At 30.7% G+C, this 19,438-nt stretch overlaps 1 protein-coding gene across 1 annotated transcript in view; it reads left to right on the forward strand.

Annotated features, from left to right (window-relative positions):
• The first annotated feature begins 11,992 nt into the window (after positions 1–11,992).
• The window catches only part of MS3_00007317 (uncharacterized protein), a 32,376-nt gene continuing 24,930 nt past the window's right edge, over positions 11,993–19,438 (forward strand). The window contains exon 1 of the mRNA XM_035730112.2: positions 11,993–15,333. Within this exon, the coding sequence (XP_035589279.1) occupies positions 12,658–15,333 (2,676 nt within the window). The 5' untranslated portion in view covers positions 11,993–12,657. The remainder of the gene's footprint in view (positions 15,334–19,438) is intronic.

A 19,438-nucleotide genomic window follows, 5' to 3' on the forward strand; every position in this document is an offset into this window, starting at 1 on the left:
GACTTCAAGTGACTCATGATCTGAATCATTGAATTCGTTACTTAAGTAAGTGTTTTTGATAGTGTTGTATTCTTTGGATTATTTGGTTCAATTTTATATATTGAAAATGTAATGCAGTTAAAGTAGACTAATGATGGGCTAGTATTCACATTAACTCTACGTATTACGTTGACAGAAATAATCGGTAGTTTTATGTATCTGGATAGTTTTGTTGTGTTTATAATATGATGATAATTCAGATCAGTCTACCTGTATTAAAAGTCGTATTAACTCACAATATTTGTACTCATATTGTATTGCTTATTACGTAACAGTCTAAATATTTCATTTATTTATTTATTTCATTTTAGGGTTAATCCTTTTATTTGTTCTTCTCAATACTGTCATTATACTGTGATTGATAACATTTCGGTGCCAAATTTTACTAAGTTTATCTCTTTATAAATACTAATGCTAATAATAATGATGATGATGACGGACGTGTTTATCATACATAATTGATCAGATTTAAAGAAAAATAAAACAACACTATTTCTCTAAACAATACCGTTTAAATCTTTCAGACGAATAAGATCATAGACGCCTAATTGAATGATTGTAATAAGTTAAAACATGATATAACTCCATATAAGATTGATATTACTGAAACGTATATACAATATTAGAGATATAAATGTTTATTCAAATACAATAAATAATTAACATGGATAGATTATAATTAAATTGACTTATGTCAATAATCTACTCAAGCTTTGGTAAAATGACAATACTCAATCATAGAAGAATTAGTTAACTTTAATTAGTAAGTTGTTTATTTGGTTTGTTAATCTATATATAGATGGTTAGTACATAGCTAGTTACTATGACAAATCACTCTATTAGATTATGTACCAATAAACTTATAAATAAAACTGAATAGATTAAGTTCACTTTTCTAGTTCTAAATCTTCATGTAGTTTTATTTACTTTCAGACACATACTGTATGAATAGTTTTAAAGATTAGCAACATCATTGTAACATCATACAGACGACTGAAATGATTACAATGAAAAGAGAATAAATATTAACATTCTGTAATAAACTAGTGAAAGTAAAACGCCAGTAAGTCAAAAGTGTAACATGAACATTGAATAACTTGAAACTATTCACTAGTTGAAATCGTTATTTAGACTTAAATTGATTTTTTAGATTTCTTGTGAACGTCCATTCATACAATCATCCTTGTATTAAAGAAAACCAAAGATATTAATATTATATTTAGGTGTGAAAAAGACTAATATAAGATCATATTTCAATTATTCATAATACAATAGAAATAGTTTACAATGTTTAGGTGGAACCTACTGTGCTAATTTCTACACTTTGTGTTCACTGTAGTATATATTTGCCATAGTAAGAACATGAATTTACAAACTAAGATCTTAACTTTTGATGTGATACTTTGATTGTAATTTATGAATTTTTTCTGGTTAGCGTTTTTTTAGCGAGTTGGTTTTCTAAGGGATGGGGTAGCTAACCCCATGCCCAACCATCCTTCTTTATCCGGGCTTGGGACCAGCAGTAGCCCCCGGAGGGACTCCAGGCGGAGTTAATTTATGAATGAATAGACCTTTAATATACTATGCTTTAAAAGGCTTTACAAATCGATCAGAAAACTTTGATCACTTTTGAATCAATGTAATAACTATGCCGAAGGCCGTTTATCTCTGTGAGTATGTAGTGTTAGTCTTTAGTTTTAGCCCATAATATATCTTATTCTAGTTTCCGGACATTCCATTCTATTCATTCTACTTGAGTCATGTTTTGACCTTGTTAATTATTCGCTTATTAGCCTTGACTGTTTTCACATGAGCGTATATGTGTGTACACTTCATGTCCCATGACTCATCACATGTCTGTAGTTTATTTTGTCTGCCTATAAATATTGAGTAATGCCCGGCTTGAAATGGAGTTGGCTTCCCAGCCATCTTCCATACGTGTAATTTTTGCTTTGCTATGCTTCATTCGCTTTATGTACGAAATATATGTATTCTCAAGTCAATTCTCGTTATTCGACTTATTTAATTCCGTCATTGGATAACGCGATTTAAGTCGACGATGACATACGAGAATAGGCGATAGCAAACATCGATACGATCTAAACAGGAGTCAGATCCCCGGCACCTCCACTAAAAATACTCTTATTATCAGTGATTGTAAAAATTCAAAGTAGGTTATTGATTAACTGATATTCAATTCTACGGATCTGACTATAAATAATCCATATGAAACGTAATATATTCGACCATCAGTTTAACTTAATTAAAAGGTCAAATAAATTCTTTACTATCATGTTTATGTTGTTATTTGCTTTACCTGATTTAAGGTTTCCATTACAGGTTAAGTATTATCTTGATAAATGTATACTTTTGAAATGCAATATACATTGACTGTTTGCTGAATAATGTATGTTGTTTCATACTTCACCGTTTTTAGAATAAGCTAAGATGACATGATTGAACCAAGAATACGGAAATAGCTAGCAGTGAAATCCAGATAGCACATTTCATCTTGTTCGTTACTTATCTCCTGAACTTTACACGCCAATATACTGAAATAATACTTCATTAAAGGCTTGATAATTCAACAAATTACAAAGTCATGATAACCAATTGTGTACATCAAAATTGAGATATTACCGATTACTTTCCTACCCAGTATATACATACAGATTTTCCATGTGCTTGAAAGCCATACTATGGCCTGTGTATATAAATGTATAGAATGATAAAATTTCATAAATCATTTACATCTATTTTGTAAGTGTCCATTAATCACTTATAATATGTTTTCGACATACCGATGTAGACTATTTTTTTATAAACTTTTTATCATCACATGTATTTATTTAACGTAACATGAAATTAGTTATCATCACGTCACAATCAATTCATTGATCCTTTACCCATGTTCTAATAAACTAACACTATGTAACATTTCGGATTTTATAGAAGGTTCATAATTATTACAATTTATTTAAATTTAACAAACATCCACAACGGTGGATGTGTCGCATAATTTCGTGAATTGGTTGAAGTTAGACATTAACATCGTTGGATGTCGATCGGCTCAGTGGTCTAGAGGTTAGGCCTTCGCGTGCGTGACCGATAAGTCCTGGGTTCGAAGCTCGCGGGGGGCAGGGTCGTGGATGTGCACTGTTGAAGATTTTCACAATAGGACGAAACGGTCATCCAATGCTTCCAGGTTTTCCATGACGATCTAGCTTCAATTGACTCATGATCTCAATTACTGAAACATATTTATTTTAAAGCGTTTGTACTGAAGTTTGTTTTCTTTTTAATTTTTCTAAATTTTAAATAAATGTTTATGTCATTTGATGACCGTGATTACCATGATTCTCTAATTTGAATGATAAAGATAAGTAATTTAATTAAACATGCAAGATAAAATTACATCATGAAATTAAAATTCCATGTAAAATCGGATGATCATGGAAAATAATGTGAATAAAATTGTTCATAAATAAATTAAACATACTTGATCGCAATATTGACATTAGATTAATGAATTTCATTCTTGTATTAGTTGTTTGAATCTTCCCATTGATATTGAGGACTGCAACCGATTAGTCTCTTAATGGTATATGTGCATTCTGTGCGGATTGCCTATATATTGACATTCAACTGAAGAGTCCCAAAAAGGACGAAGCACCCTAACTGAATTCCGCTGCGAATCAGCATACAACTCTACTTATAATACCAGTGGCATAAAGTTATATCGAGGAAATCCGAACAGAATACACATATATCAATAAGAGACTGAATAATTACAGTCCTAAACATCAATGAAAAGATCAAAACAACCAATACCAAGGTGAATTACAACTCCACTACACTGCACTAGCTAGTGGCCTTCTGAACGGTACTAGGTTCGATTATTAGGATGAATGCCCACTGTGGGATGCTGGTACATCCGTCCGAACAAATTCCGCGTCTTCGACACCAATATTAGTCACCATCCATCTCTGCTTATAACACAAGATTTAGTGAAGTTTTAGATCTAACTGACAAATAATTACAAACATAAATGTGTAATCCTATTGATTCATCAACATATCCCTTAACTTACCAAATTATCTAAACATTTTAAATGATACACCCAGTACAAGTTCCTGTGAAAGTAACGTATGATATCAAACTTGGGAAATTCATCCTACTTGATTTGATTTGTATTGAATCTGTATTACGAAATTATTTGCCAAAACATTTACAATGCAGTTATCTTCTGTTGTTCAGTATTTTACTAGTTGAATTGATGAGTCAATTGAAGCTAGACCACCATGGAAAATCTGAAATCAATGAACAGCCGTTTCATTTTATTAATTTATAAATTACCTAACCGGTGATTCAGTGAGAAAACATCTGTCTTATAAAGTACTTTTATGAAAGCAACCTATATCAAGAAATAGTTCAAGCATAACATGTTCATATTTTTGACAGAACTAAGTACTGATTTTATTCAAGGTATATTATTATTATTATTATTTCAGATATGATGTTTATTCTACAAATAATAACAATTTGTAGCTTACTCTGTATTTCTGTTATTCCCACTGTCAATATATAATTGCACTTTTTCGACTGTAAAATAATCTTTAACTTGTCAAGAAATATAAACAAGAAATATAAACATTCTCAGTTAATTAACAACAGATAGCTGTCTTGACAACTATAGTGTCAACTCCATCTCCCTCTCACACATACCCTCAGAAACTAATTAAAATGATAAGAACATAAATGTAATATATTTACAAACGTAAATACTATTTTGCACATACATTTGAAAATATTGTAAATAGACTATAAATTTGAATTAGTTGAAGCCGCCTGTAATCCCTCTGAGGGTTACTGCCGGTCCCAAGCCCAGGTAAAGGAGGAGGGTTGGACATGGGGTTAGCGACCCCATCCCATAGAAAACTAATTCGCCAAAAAACGCTAATCAGAAGACAACTAACTAATATCCAAAAAGGATATCAAGAATGATTGACTTCAACTTTGAAAAAAAAATCATGTAGAAGGAAAATCTGATCAGTAATCGATTTTTTTTCAAAATACATATTATCGATTTTCATGAAAGGATAAACTGATAACTTGGTATAATCGTATTATTGTATCATCTTAAATTAATCACCTGATTAATTCACTACCACAATAATTTTATGTTCATAATAAATGTCCCAAATTTACTATAAGTGAATTTGACCAGTTTCGATTACCTATTAAAACATTCGAATATAAGTGGAATTAAGTAATTAGTAATCGCATGATTGCGAGTGCATTTAGAATACTATAAGATAGCCTAACGTGTTTTCCGAATGCTGTATTGTGTTAACGTTAAGATTTATGAATAGATCAGATGAAATATATAAACACATTTAACAACATATATTGAGAGTCTTACAGAAATTTGGATACATAAGATCTTTTATGTTTATTTTCTCTACCCTGGTCATCTCTCTCCTTCACATACACGGTTTTAATTTTGATTTTGAATCATCTGTTTAAACAATAACCGGTTGAATATGTTTTCGCATCAGTTTTACAGGCAACTGAGTGTGATTTGTATGAGTCGAAAAAAAATTAACATTTATATATCATTATTACTACCACCAAAATAATCAATCGCTGAATACGGTGAAGTATGTGATTTTGAGGGTACGGCGTTTCCTGAGCTGAACAGATTCGGTAGTAGCACCTATTGTTTTTCCAGGTAGCAACATTACATAACCTAGGAAGATATTAGCCTTATGGTTATTCTGTACAAAATACATTAGTTCGTTTTGAGCGCTATATTTCTGACTATCTGTTTTCACGAAATTCATTACTTTCATTTATGAAAGTTTAATCAGTAACAGTAATTTTTTCAAAGTTTACTTCATAAATCAATCTAAGCTAGACCACCGTTGAAAAGCTGGAAGATCTGTACGGCTGTTTCGTCTTATTATGGGGCTCCCCAGCAGTGCACATTCGCGATCATGCACGTGCCATCCAAACCCAGGACCTGCTGTCTAGAGCGCGAAGGCTTTACATCTAGACTCTTGAGCCGGTATACAACTAATTATGATCAGTCCGTGATCTCGCTCATTCATTCACTGTGAGTTGTCAATCAAAATAATTGTCAACGGGAAATTGAAAACATATTAACATTAATAAAAACTTAAAGATCACAAACCGTATGCAACTTCATCAGAGCGAACTGGATAAGCGCTTTTTCAATAAATAATACAGCCACTTCTATTCAAGTGTCCAGTTATGCATGTGAATGAATTAGACTTCCTCAGTTTCCTTGTATTTATTATTGGCATCAGATTAACACAATAAAAACGTATGTATGAACTGAAAATGATAAAAGGTATTCATTCTCGAATTTTTCGATGTATTTGTTATGTTTCACAAATATTAACCAACGTCTCCGTAATATTTTTCTTAAAAATTTAGTTTTCTCATTATTTATAAGGTAACAAAAATTAGAACAGAATAAGCGAACTATGCACATTTAAAAATAAATGTGCATATGTGAGCCTTCCATACAATACACAAACGCAAGGAACAGATCACTGTTGATACACCGCTTAAGTTTCAAGCAATGAGGAACAAGAAGGCCGCAATCAATATCAGCCGAACAAGAGCAGAGAAAGCCAAGGCACAAGCTGAATACACAGAAGTAAACAAGCGAGTGAAGAGGAGCATCAGAACCAACAAACGTAAATATGTGGATGATCTAGCAATGATGGCGGAAAAGGCTTTTGAATATGTAAAAAGCCTTACATATCTAGGCACCATCATTGATGAAAACGGTGAATTTGATGCAGATGTGAAGGCACGGATCGGCAAAGCAAGAGAAGCATATCTACAATTGAAGAATATATGGAACTCAAAACAACTGTCTGTCAACTAACACCAAAGTCAGAATTTTCAGTACGAATGTCAAAACAGTTCTACTGTATGTGGCGAAAACTTGGAGAACTACGAACGCCATCATCCAGAAGATATAAGTGTTTACTAACAATTGTCTACGCAAAATACTTCGGATCCGTTGACCAGACACTATCAGCCACAACCTACTGTGGGAGAGAACAAACCAGATTTCAGCGGAGGAAGAAATCAAGAAGAAGCGTTGGAAGTGGATATGACACACATTGATTAAAGCGCACAACTGCGTCACAAGCGAGCCTTCACTTGGAATCCTCAAGGTCCTCAAGGAGAAGAGTAAGACCAAAGAACACATTACGCCGAGAAACGGAGACAGACATGAGAAGAATGAATAACACTTTCATAGAACTAGAAAGGAAGGATCAGAATAGAGCATGTTTGAGAATGCTGGTCAGCGGCCTTTGCTCCATTGGGAGTTATATGCGTAAGTAAGTAATTAAGTAAGGTTAGCCTGTACAAATTCTTTGTACTCAACATCTAATCAGCATTTATGTACAGATATAAAGCATCAGTATGGCTGATCTCTTTCAGTAGGTTTACAAAGTAAAAATACAATGATAAAATGTTTAATAAGCATTTGTTAAATGTTGAAATGTATGAAATAAATCGTGATGATTTTTATCAGAAGGGATTTTTATAGATATTATAATAAATTAATAGTTGAATTCATGAGTCAATTGAAGTTAGATCACCATGGAAATCCTTTAATCACTGGATAACCGTTTCATCCTAGTATGAAACTTCTCAGTAGTGTGCATCTACGATTCAGCCACACAGGATTCTAACCCAGGATCTATCGGTCTCGCGCGCGAACGCTTAACCTCTAGACCACTATGCTGATCGGCATCCAACGGTGTTAATGTCTAACTTCAACTAATCCATAAAATTGAGCCACCGCCAATTAAAGTCCCACTAATGATTTCTGTCACATTTAATGTCACCAGAAAATTTTATTTACTGATTATTTAATAAATTTAATTCAGATCAAACTGAATTAGTTTCACCTTGTTATAGGATTTTCTATGATCAAACTTTTATAGGTTTCTCTCATTAAATGTCTAAATAACAAATATGAAATTTATAATGGTTTATAATATGTTGTATTTACTTGTTTGTTATTAAAGCTGAGTAATCAAATTTAATCAACAGGATATAGATATACGTATATATTACTGTTTCAGTTGGCTTATGGACAGTAATTTAATTTCGGCGATAAACATTATCTATTACTGTATCGTTACTAAATTTTAAAGTGAACTGTATTCATGTTATAATGCTCGATTTTCTTTGTATATACGAATGGACGTTAATTTACCTTAGAGGAATATCTACACTCGATTCCTTCCCAGTGTTCATTCTACAGGATCCAGATCAACGACACGTGATTAGCCCGATTAGAATGTAAATATATTCCCGCACCAAAAACCAACAACAAGCCGACACAACCCAACAACCATCAACAATCAATAATAATAAACAATTCCGTAGCCGTTTGGGAAAATCTCCCGGTCACACATTGTACGAGCATTCAATTTACTAAATTAATGTTTGCTCTGAGGCATCAGCCTCGTGACTTCCTAAGGAACTCGGTTTTCACCATGAGGAGTTATAACGTTTCTAAATAAAGAACTAACTTCCAGGGTAGAGTTTAAATGGTTTGAGTTACTTTTTTGGTAAGCGTGTCTTTAGTGAGTTAATTTTCTACGAAATGGGCTCGCTAACACCATGTCCAACCCTCCTCCTTTACCTGGACTTGGAACCGGCAGTAGCCTCCAGAGTGGCTCCAGGCGGAGTTAATAATTATAAGGATAGGAGAATAAATAACTCATCTAACACTTGTCAGACTATCTACAAGTCGGATCAAGCAAACGAACAATCATTATCATTCTCGTCTACACATCAATTCATTTATGTAAAACTTAGATGAATAATCAGAAAATAATGTTGTTGTTTTTTCTCCTTTTTAAATAATTCGATATGACTTATTTATAAAATCTCAGAGAATGAATTCGAAGTAAATCCAACGTTTTGCCTAGTAATCTGGTCCAAGTTTTTTTTAAGGAATTACTTCAAATTCATTCGCTGAGATCTTACAAATACACTCTTCTTCTTTAATGTCTCACATCAACTCGGTGCCCAAATACTGTGAAACTATTCGATCAAATGTAAAGGAAATTTCTTCATCACTATTTCTCTCTATATGCGTATATAATTATTTTTTAGAAAAGATAGGATGTAATAGCTACCTAGAGCTTCATGTTTATCAGTATTCCTCTCACTGAAGTCGTTTCGTCATCTGTACACAGATATATTTTCTGACTGATTGATTCTTCCACAAATCACAGACCAAAGTTGCCTAATAACCCGTAAAATTTCATCAAATCTTACTCAACTAATGGCTATTTATATCGTAATGTCTTGTGAAAAGGCTAAATATTGGCATCACGATTAACAACATTAACCTCATTCGTTAAGTGACTTTGTCCTAATTTAGTTTATCCCAACAAAAGACATGTTTTAGTACATTATAAGTGTGTAAACGTCAAACAATGACCTAGAAGACTAATACGTATTATTAGACAGATTATAGTTTAGAATCAACTTGTGTTAATGTTTGTAAACGTGTCACAAATAGACAACATCGCCTACTGTGAGCTTCGTGCATGAAAAATTCAACAGACTTGAAAATATTTAGACATGAATTGTTGAAAAGACTCAACTATATGACTGAAGGGCTAATTTGATTGTTATTTGTCAAATGGCAACTTTCAAGTCTTCAAAATACTGTTTAGGGAAAAACAATTACACTCCAATTATTCAAAATTTTGCCACTTAGCTTTTCATAAATTTAGGTAAAAAAGTTGAAAACACTATTGAAATTAACATAATGGACATTTCGTGTTTGACCAAATTAAGGAAAAAATGTGTGTGCTAACTAAATGAAAAACAACATATAAGGTATATGTTTAAAACATTCCAATAATTCGTACAGAGCGAAATTTACAATCTCTTTAGAAAACATCTGTTAGACTCAAATCAATTAAACGATTTGTGTCATACAGTCAATATTGAGTAAAATAAACCATGTGTGGTCCACTTATCCATCTGTTCACCTCTCCAAACATCCTACGCCTTATTCGCTAAGCTAATGAGATCACTTAGTTTACGAGTATAGGTTTTTATTTTATTTGTGAAATTTCGATAGTGTAATATGAAGACGATGATTATCAAAACTATTTGATATATTAGTGCATTACATTTCGAACAATCTGATCACACAGACACTTGTTAAGAACATTCATGTATAAAAATAGTAGGTCAACTAGACTAGAAATGGATGGTAAGAGGAGACAAGGATAATAAGGAAATAATATGAAAACAATTTTAAACCTCATTACTCTGGATAATAAGCTAATATTATCAGCGTAGGTTTAGGGTAAAAACAAACTGTTTTTGAATACACAAGGAGGGTTTGAATTTTCATATGACCAAGGCTTCAATAAACCTTAGAATACGCTCTTTTGCGCTTTTGTACACCACAACAAAAACCGGGTTAAGATCCATCTTATGATCTGTTTGAACTATGTGTTTGACAATAGAGGATGATGGATACTTATACTCTACTCTTTTGGGTCGTCTGAGTTTATGTTTCTGCAACCATTTAATTACATGTTCGCACACCCTAATTTTGAGATCACGTTGTGTGGCCACACACTTTGAAATTGATAAACACAGTAGGATGTGGCCCAATCGTTTTCATGACATCTAGGTTTTCGATGAAGCATGCACCTTATTCTTTCCTCGATAATAGCCTTTACTGTGTGATACGTCTAATTAATGACTGCTTTAAGCCTTTGGTTCAATAAAACGCTGTTTGAATCACCTCTAAATGGTAAGATGATGTAGGCAGGCTTTTTTTCTACCAAGGCTATAGTAGGTCTCCCTGTACCATGATCTTTGCATCAATTTATGAATTCAGGGACTAGACATTTTCTATTAATGTTTGTTCAAAAACCTAACATCACCATCAATAGAGTTATTTTTGCAAATACGATCAAGCCTGTTAAACAGACAACTTATCAAACCACGTTTACATTGCACAGGGCAATAACTATAATCGTCAAAATATTGGCTTGTCCGCGTTAGTTCTCTATAAATGGATCGTTTGATTGAACCATCTTCTCGTCTACTTAAAAAAGTATGTATAGGAAGGGAAACTGGCCGTTATTCTCCTCTTCGTATGAGAGACTAATGTGGTTTTGGAGAGTGTTAAGTTTGTGCAATAAACCGTTCATATCCTTCTTTGTTTCACAGACAACTGAGATATCCACATATCTCTTATAAGGTGACATGTTTTCAATTAAGTCTGTTCAATTAGACGTCTGTTGTTGAATTTAATGACTGTAGATGACCAGTATCTTGTATAAATTGTGCATCCTGAGCAGAGTATTTGGATTGTGTTATTTAACGACAAATTTTAGCAATTGTTAGACAGTTGTCAGCAGTAGAATACAAGATTATTAATCAGCTAGAATCCTCAGCAACAAATCTTTATAGTTGAAGTTGTAGTTTCTTAATAATGTTTTACTTTTATGGGTGAAACTCGTTATTAAACTAATCGTGAATACAAATATATATTTGTTTTCTCTGCCATTTTTTATACGCCTCAAACAATGTTGTTATGTTAAAAAGAATTCATTACTCGATACCTAATTATTGAAAAAAGGACCCGGAATATCAGTCTATTGATAACTTTTTCCTTTCAACTTTGAAGTATCATCATTCAGCCTCTCAACACAGATCAAATTCTGAATTATTTTTTCATTCATGTACTCTTATATTTCATCTCAACAACAGACTAACCGAATAGCTCATTCATTCATACATAATTCTTAAATTTATTAAAAACCTTGATCTCAAATTCAATTTCGAAGATAAGTTTCAACAGTAGACAAATAATTCTTTTTCTAAAGTTATGTTTACATACTTTACATACTTTCTTCAATACAATAAAACGAGTCATTTGAGTGGACAAATTTATTATCATTATTATTTTTTTGAAATCTAACATCAACCGAAAATTAGAGCCCTTTTGTTTTGTCGCTACCTCAATTTAATGATCTATGTATAGTGAATTCATATTTTCAAAGCTTATTTCAATAGAACACTAATATTAATTCATAGAAAACTATAGAGAATTCAAATCAATTAACCCGGAATAAAAAAAAACATTTCAAATTTATCTCTTCCTTAATAAATAGAAATTAATCCTTTTGATTATTTTAAATAACATAATAAAAGAAATTATGGTTATACTGACTGTTTCTAAGTGAATAAGCAACAACACCACCAACAACAACAAATTTAAAGGGAAATGATTGGATAAAAATAAATGAACCAATCAAATTCATTTCAACTAAATAAATGACAATCATCAGAAATTCTTCACGATCACATCATTGATGAAGTAAAATAAAAATTTAAAAAAAAAACGAAACAAAATAGTTTTCATTAAAAGTTGGTTATCAATTTTTTTTTCACTATTAAATTCTTCCATATCCATTGAATAATGAATTTTAATTACATAGAATATCTTATCTAATATGATTTGTATAGTTTTAATTGTATTGTAATATACGTTATGTTAAATATTTGGTTCTTTGAATGGAATTGGTATATATAATTCATCAACAATTACAATTTATATTAATTATATGTTGTATAACATTGAATGATACACGGATTATACGATTTCATATTCATGAAGAATTAAAAATTAATACCTTTATTGGAAATTTATTGAATCATGTAAATGGTAGTTTAAATAATTTACGTTTTGTTAAACTATCTAATCATGATGATTCTTCTAAATTATTTCATGTTGATGAATATACTGGTGATATAAGTAATCTATATAGATTAGATAGAGAAAAATTATGTCTTATAAATAACCAATTAAATAAAGAACAAAAATTCTATGAACAATCAATGAAACAATCAATAATCAATTATCCGATATTAACTAAATGTGAATTATATTTTAGTGTGAATTGTTTAAATACAACACCATTAATAAATATATCAAATCATATAAAATATAAACCGCCTGTTAGTAATAAATTAATAACTATCTTTGATGTTATTATTGAATTGAAAGATATCAATGATAATGGTTGTCAATTTATTCCATCCAATCAACAAATCATTAAAATCCGTGAAGATTCATTAATTAATGATACACGTTTTACATTGAATATACCATATGATCCAGATGATATGATCAATGGGAATTCTGTGAAACCAGATCGTATTTGGATCAAGAATGATTCGAATATAATAAATAATAATCAAAATATATTAAATTACTTTAAATTACATAGTCTTTCATTATCGAACAATGTTACAATATTTAATATATATTTAGAATTAGAATTAATTCAAAAGTTAGATTATGAAAAACAACAAAGTTATTCCTTTCAAATTGTAGCCGATGATGGTCACTTATCAGGTGATCATCAATGTTATCTGAATGTAACCATACTTGTAGAAGATTGTAATGATCATATGCCAATATTTGAACAATCTATGTATATTGTAAATGTAAGTGAAGATACACCAATAGATCAAATAATTTTAAAATTGAAAGCCATTGATGAGGATGAACATGAAAATGGCAGGATTATTTATAGTTTCAGTTCATACACAGATGATATGGATGAGGATAAATTTTTCTATATTGATTCGGATACCGGTGAAATAAGATTACGTAATCGTCTAGATTATCGACAAAAACCGCAACATGTTTTGAAAGTATTTGCCAAAAATCCTGAAAATACCACATTAGGACATTTAAAATCTCAAATTATTTCAGAATTATCGGTAACACAGATTATTGTAAATGTAATAGATGTAAATGATCATTTTCCTCGTGTTCGAGTCCTATCTCCTACTGGTTCAAAAGATTTGGAAATAATCGAAGAATCACCACCTGGGCAAGATATAGGAATTGTGGAAGTTTCAGATGGAGATACAGGAACTAATGCTTTTGTTAATTGTAAAATAATTAATCAAACTATGTCAGGTGTGCTACGTCTAATTCCTATCAACATTGAAGGTGTTCACCTAGGTTTGACAAGCTCCAATCATAAATATAAAATAACAATGGAAAAGCGAATAGACAGAGAAGAAAATGATGTCATAGAGTTTACTATTTTATGTCATGATGGTGGAATTCCTTCGCTAACAACCACCCTTACACAACGTATAAAAATTATTGATATCAATGATCATGATCCAATTTGTGAACAGAATGTTTACAATGTTGAAATTATTGAAGATTCCGATCCAGAAAGAAGTAAATCAAACTTTGAAATTATAACTATTCATGCCACTGATAAAGATGAAGGTCAAAATGCTAAATTACGTTTTAGTCTTGACCATGAAACTCCAACTTTTCTTTTAAATATTATCACAATTGATTCAAATTCAGGTACTGTAAGTACTTTAGGAAATTTAGATCGTGAAAAATTAAATGAATTCACCGTAACTATTATCTGTTCCGATTATGGTGAACCAATAAGAACTATTAAGATTTTAATTCATGTAAAAGTTTTAGATTATAATGATAATTCACCTGTTTATTCTCAACCTTATTTACAATTTAATATTAAAGAAAATAATGCAATTGGACAATTAATTGGTACATTTTATGTTACAGATAAAGATTTAGGTAAAAATGCTGAATTAGACATTTATATTGAAGAGAATATTGAACGACCTAATATGTATTTAACACCTCTAAGTAATAATTTGAATATACTTAATGATATTGAACAGTTAAGATTTAATTCAAGAGGTCTTTTACTTTCATCTGGTCTACGACAAAGGAAATACATTGAATCCATATCAAAATTTAGATTGAATTCATATCTATTACATAGAAATTATTATAATGCCTTGACAACAAATGAAACATCATATGAAGTTAAATTATATATAGAATCTGTAATAGATCGTGAAAATCTTATTACAAAAAGTACTAATTATATATCTAAAGCTTTATCCATTTATGAAACATTTGAATATGTCAATCATGATTATAAAAGATTATCACAATTAACTAATAAAACAAATTATTCTATGTTAACACCAATGATTATATTGATTGTACATGCACAAGATAAAGGGATACCAAAATTATCTGAAACTATTCAAATACGTATACAAATCTTAGATCAAAATGATAATTCACCACGTTTTATTTTTCCAAATTCAACAAATTTAAATAGAACTAAAATTTTTTTATCTTATAAGGAACCAAAAGGATATGCATTTACACAAGTAAGTAATATAATACTATTGTGTAATATCATTTATTCATGATCATGTTTTTTTATTAGAAAGATTGATTAAATCTTGGTATCCAGATGATCTTAGTACAATATTTGAAGAAATAAAACTTTACATTAAGAAAGCCAGCAAAAACAGAAATTAGATTAGACATTACCACTGTTGGGTGCCGGCCAGCTCAGTGGTTTAGTAGTTAAGCGATCGCCCGCAAGACTGATATGTCCAGGGTTCAAGAGGCGGGATCGTAAATGTGCACTACTAAGGAGTCCCACCATAGGACGGGATGGCTGTCAAGTGTTTACAGGTTTTCCATGGTTGTCTAGCTTCAAATGACTCATGATCTCATCTATTGAAATTACTATAATACCCACAAAACCCTTTCTGATATGAAATATTGATTGTTCGGTAATTATTTTAGTTAACTGTTAGCTTGACTTCTTGACGTTTCTTTTTTTAAAAATATAACCAGTCAGTTGAAGTAGATTTTGATAGTTGGATGTAGTCAAAAACTCATCATCTGTAAAACTGATTGATTATTTAATGGTAAGCATTGTTAGACTCGTCTAGTGCTGATAAAATCAAATTCCAATATGATCAATAGTACAAGTGTCTAGACATTGTGTGCACTGTTTGGTTGGCAGCAATAGACTAGAAACACAAAATATTAGTTTCTAGCTGATGAAAACTCGTTGAACAAGTGATCAAACTGTAAATTGATCAACCGAATTCGATTAACACTCGGACTAGGTAAAGATGGTATTGATCGTTACTCAGTGACTACTACTCAATGATTCTCATTATGAATATAGATACAGATAATTTGGAATAGATATTTCAGTTGACAGAATAGAATCTACATTTTAAATAGTGAATAGAAATGTCTAAATGAAGCTTTGTAAACAAAACTATTCAAGGATATTAAAAAAGAACGAAATGTATTGTTTATTCAGAGAAAAAAATCTGTTGCCTGTCCAGATAAATTTATTGTTTCTTTAAAGTAGAGAAATATCAAACTGCGAAAGGACGAAAAATATCATATCTTATGTTATAAACATAAATCTTAGCAAAAAACTAAAGAACTTCTTTAAGTCACATCCAATTCAATGGAATTTGATGTCTTTTGATGTTATAAATTCGTATTTACCTGATAATAAAATAAATTCCCGAGAATTCAACTTCTTTCGGTGATGGGAATTCATGAAAGAAAAATTATTTAAAACAAAGTTTGATCATTTGTTGTTTGTTATAATTACTTAGATCATCTTTGCAATGTTAAGTAACAATAAAAACCGATTTCGAATCTCGTGGACGTGCACTGCTGAGGAGTCCCATAATAGGACGAAACGGCCGTCCATTGCTTCCAAGTTTTCTATGGTGGTCTATCTTCAATTGATTCATGATCTCAACCATTGGAAAAGCTAAATAAACAAGCTAACTACAATTGCATTTTCAACTCATAAGGATCTTCTAAAAAATAAATAGTTTAAATGTCATTAATAAAGATGCCATAGAAACAAATTGAAATTGTACATCTTTCAATAGGTTATCAACAATATGAATGCAAGATTGTTAGCCATCATAGTTTTATGATTAATTATCATTGCTGTTACATAATGTCTCCTAAATTTTTTTTTTATTTCGGAAGATAAAATTCAGTTTGTTATGTGGAACTGCTAAATATGATTCACTTAATTAAGTAAATATTTGGAAAATCTATATTCAACTTTATTATCCAGAAAGTGATATACCTTCTTGATGACCTCTTCAAGAAAGACTTCGAAAACTGTGTCTCATGAGTCTAGTATTGAGTCTAGTTGTCCAAAATATTCATAATGACATTGTCGTATTATACAATATACAGTATACAAAGCCTTTTACAACATTCAAGTACCATGGAAAAGTATAATTGCAGCATATAACTATTCTCATTGATAATTGGTTTATATATAACTAAGTTAAGTGCTTTTCAGTAACTAAAAACAATCACCAGTTTGTACGTATCATTACCAAGGTTTGACTTGATAATTTCGAATCAATTGAGCATTGGGTAGATTTTTATAAATAAGTAATATATTTATAATATCCCAAACTTGGATTAATCTTGATTTGGTTATTTATTCTCTGAAGAAGTGGCTTACACTAAATGACGAAACGTTAGAAAATCTAATTTTTCTACTCATTGAGAAGTCACCAGTTTGTTAGGTTTAACTGCATAATTTCAATTTCCGAATAACTGAAGTTCTTTTCATTAAATTTATATAATAAGCACATGTTTATTTTCTCTGCTCTGAACAACATACTTAATGTTTAGGTTATTAATATAGTTTATCTGTAGAAATTATGATATATTATGCAGAATTCGAACCTACAGTCCACTAAGTGAAGACCGAATAACCTTACCGCAGTGTCAAAATCAGTATTGCATAGTAAAATTTCCATTAGTAATTGATTGAATCATAATTTCAATTGAATTTTTGCAGTTTCTTTATTTCGGGTAAAATTCTCAAGATTCTTCTTTCGAAGTCCTAAATCAAAACTTAGTTAAATTTTCACTTCATTTAACGCTTCTGAATATTAATATAACCGCACTTAAATGTAGATTAACAAACTCATAGCTGACTTATAAGCAAAGATGGAAAATGGCTAACAGTGGAATCCAGAATGCGCATTTCGTCCTATTTGAGACTCGTCAGCTGGATATACCCTCATCTCACAGTTGGTGTTCACACTGGGACTCAAACCCAGTACCGTTCGCTTCAAACACTATCACGTTATCCACTTACCTTCGGAGTTCAAACAGTCACAAGCTGGATGCAGGTACATCCAGCAGACAAGTCTTAAGTAGGATAAACTACATGTCCTGGATTCCACTGTTAGCCACTTTCTATCTTTGCTTATAATGCTTGTGAATTAAGACAATATGGAAACAGTCCGCACAGGATGAACATATGCCTATAACAGACTGATCAATTACAGTCCTAAACAACCATAGAAAGATACATGTAAACGACATCAAATGAATTCATAACTGATTCTTTTATTAATGAATATGCTAAACATTTATAAAAAAAAAAAGACCAAAGCAATTTAAATAGCTTAAAATAAATACCCCAGAGAAAATGAAATTTCTATTTCATTCAGATACCAATTCATGTTTTGTTTACTAGTAATGTTGATTTATTTATTGAAAAAAGTAATATTCTAATCACTAATAGTTAGTTAGTTAATTAGTTAGTGACATGTATGAATAGATAAGTTACAATGTTGTTTGTTCGTTTGTTGTTGTTGTCGTTGTTACTAAACCACTACTTCATTTTATATTCTATATACTGTTGTAAATATGTTTCATTATCTCTAAATGAATAATCGAACTAGATACTTTAATGGATACTTAGTGTTCATAATGAATGATGGTTTTAACTGAATGTTTGTGTTAACAAACCAAATGTACACATAGTAAATGATAATAAATCATGTAAATATAAAGTTTATATTATTAAACAATATAATTCAATATAATAAATCAAATACAATAAATCTCTTGGGAAATCAAATTCTCTTTTCATCGGTTACATTTTATTTTAATGTTTCACTAAGGTACATATATATGTAGATGAGATAATTAATGTAATGAACAGGTTATGTAAGTTAGTATATGAATGTGTATAATGAGTAGAAATTATAGAATGTAGTTCGTAGTTGAATCATCAAATTAGTTAAAAGTCTTTAGATATTATTATTATGGATTAAAAGTTAAGGATTCAACTAGAAGATGAGAGATTTTGTTGATATGTTTTAAGTAGATCAAATGAAGGTCAATATAAATGAGAATCATTATTGATCAATTGATGACTTAAAAAGACAAGTACCCGAATGAATGATTAGAGTCAATGCTGCTGGAATATATTTGTATATATATATAATTTATATTAAGATAATGTGACATGGTACTAGAGTTATTCTCATTGTTTTCATGTCAAATAAGGGTATGGTATTCAGGAATTCTGGTTATTTTTCAATTTAAAGCAATTAGCCCCTTTGATACATTTGGATAGTTTAATAAGAAGATGAAGATTATTAGAACCATGTGATATAT

The sequence above is a fragment of the Schistosoma haematobium genome, chromosome 4 (assembly GCF_000699445.3).
Source record: "Schistosoma haematobium chromosome 4, whole genome shotgun sequence".
In the NCBI taxonomy this organism is placed as follows: domain Eukaryota; kingdom Metazoa; phylum Platyhelminthes; class Trematoda; order Strigeidida; family Schistosomatidae; genus Schistosoma; species Schistosoma haematobium.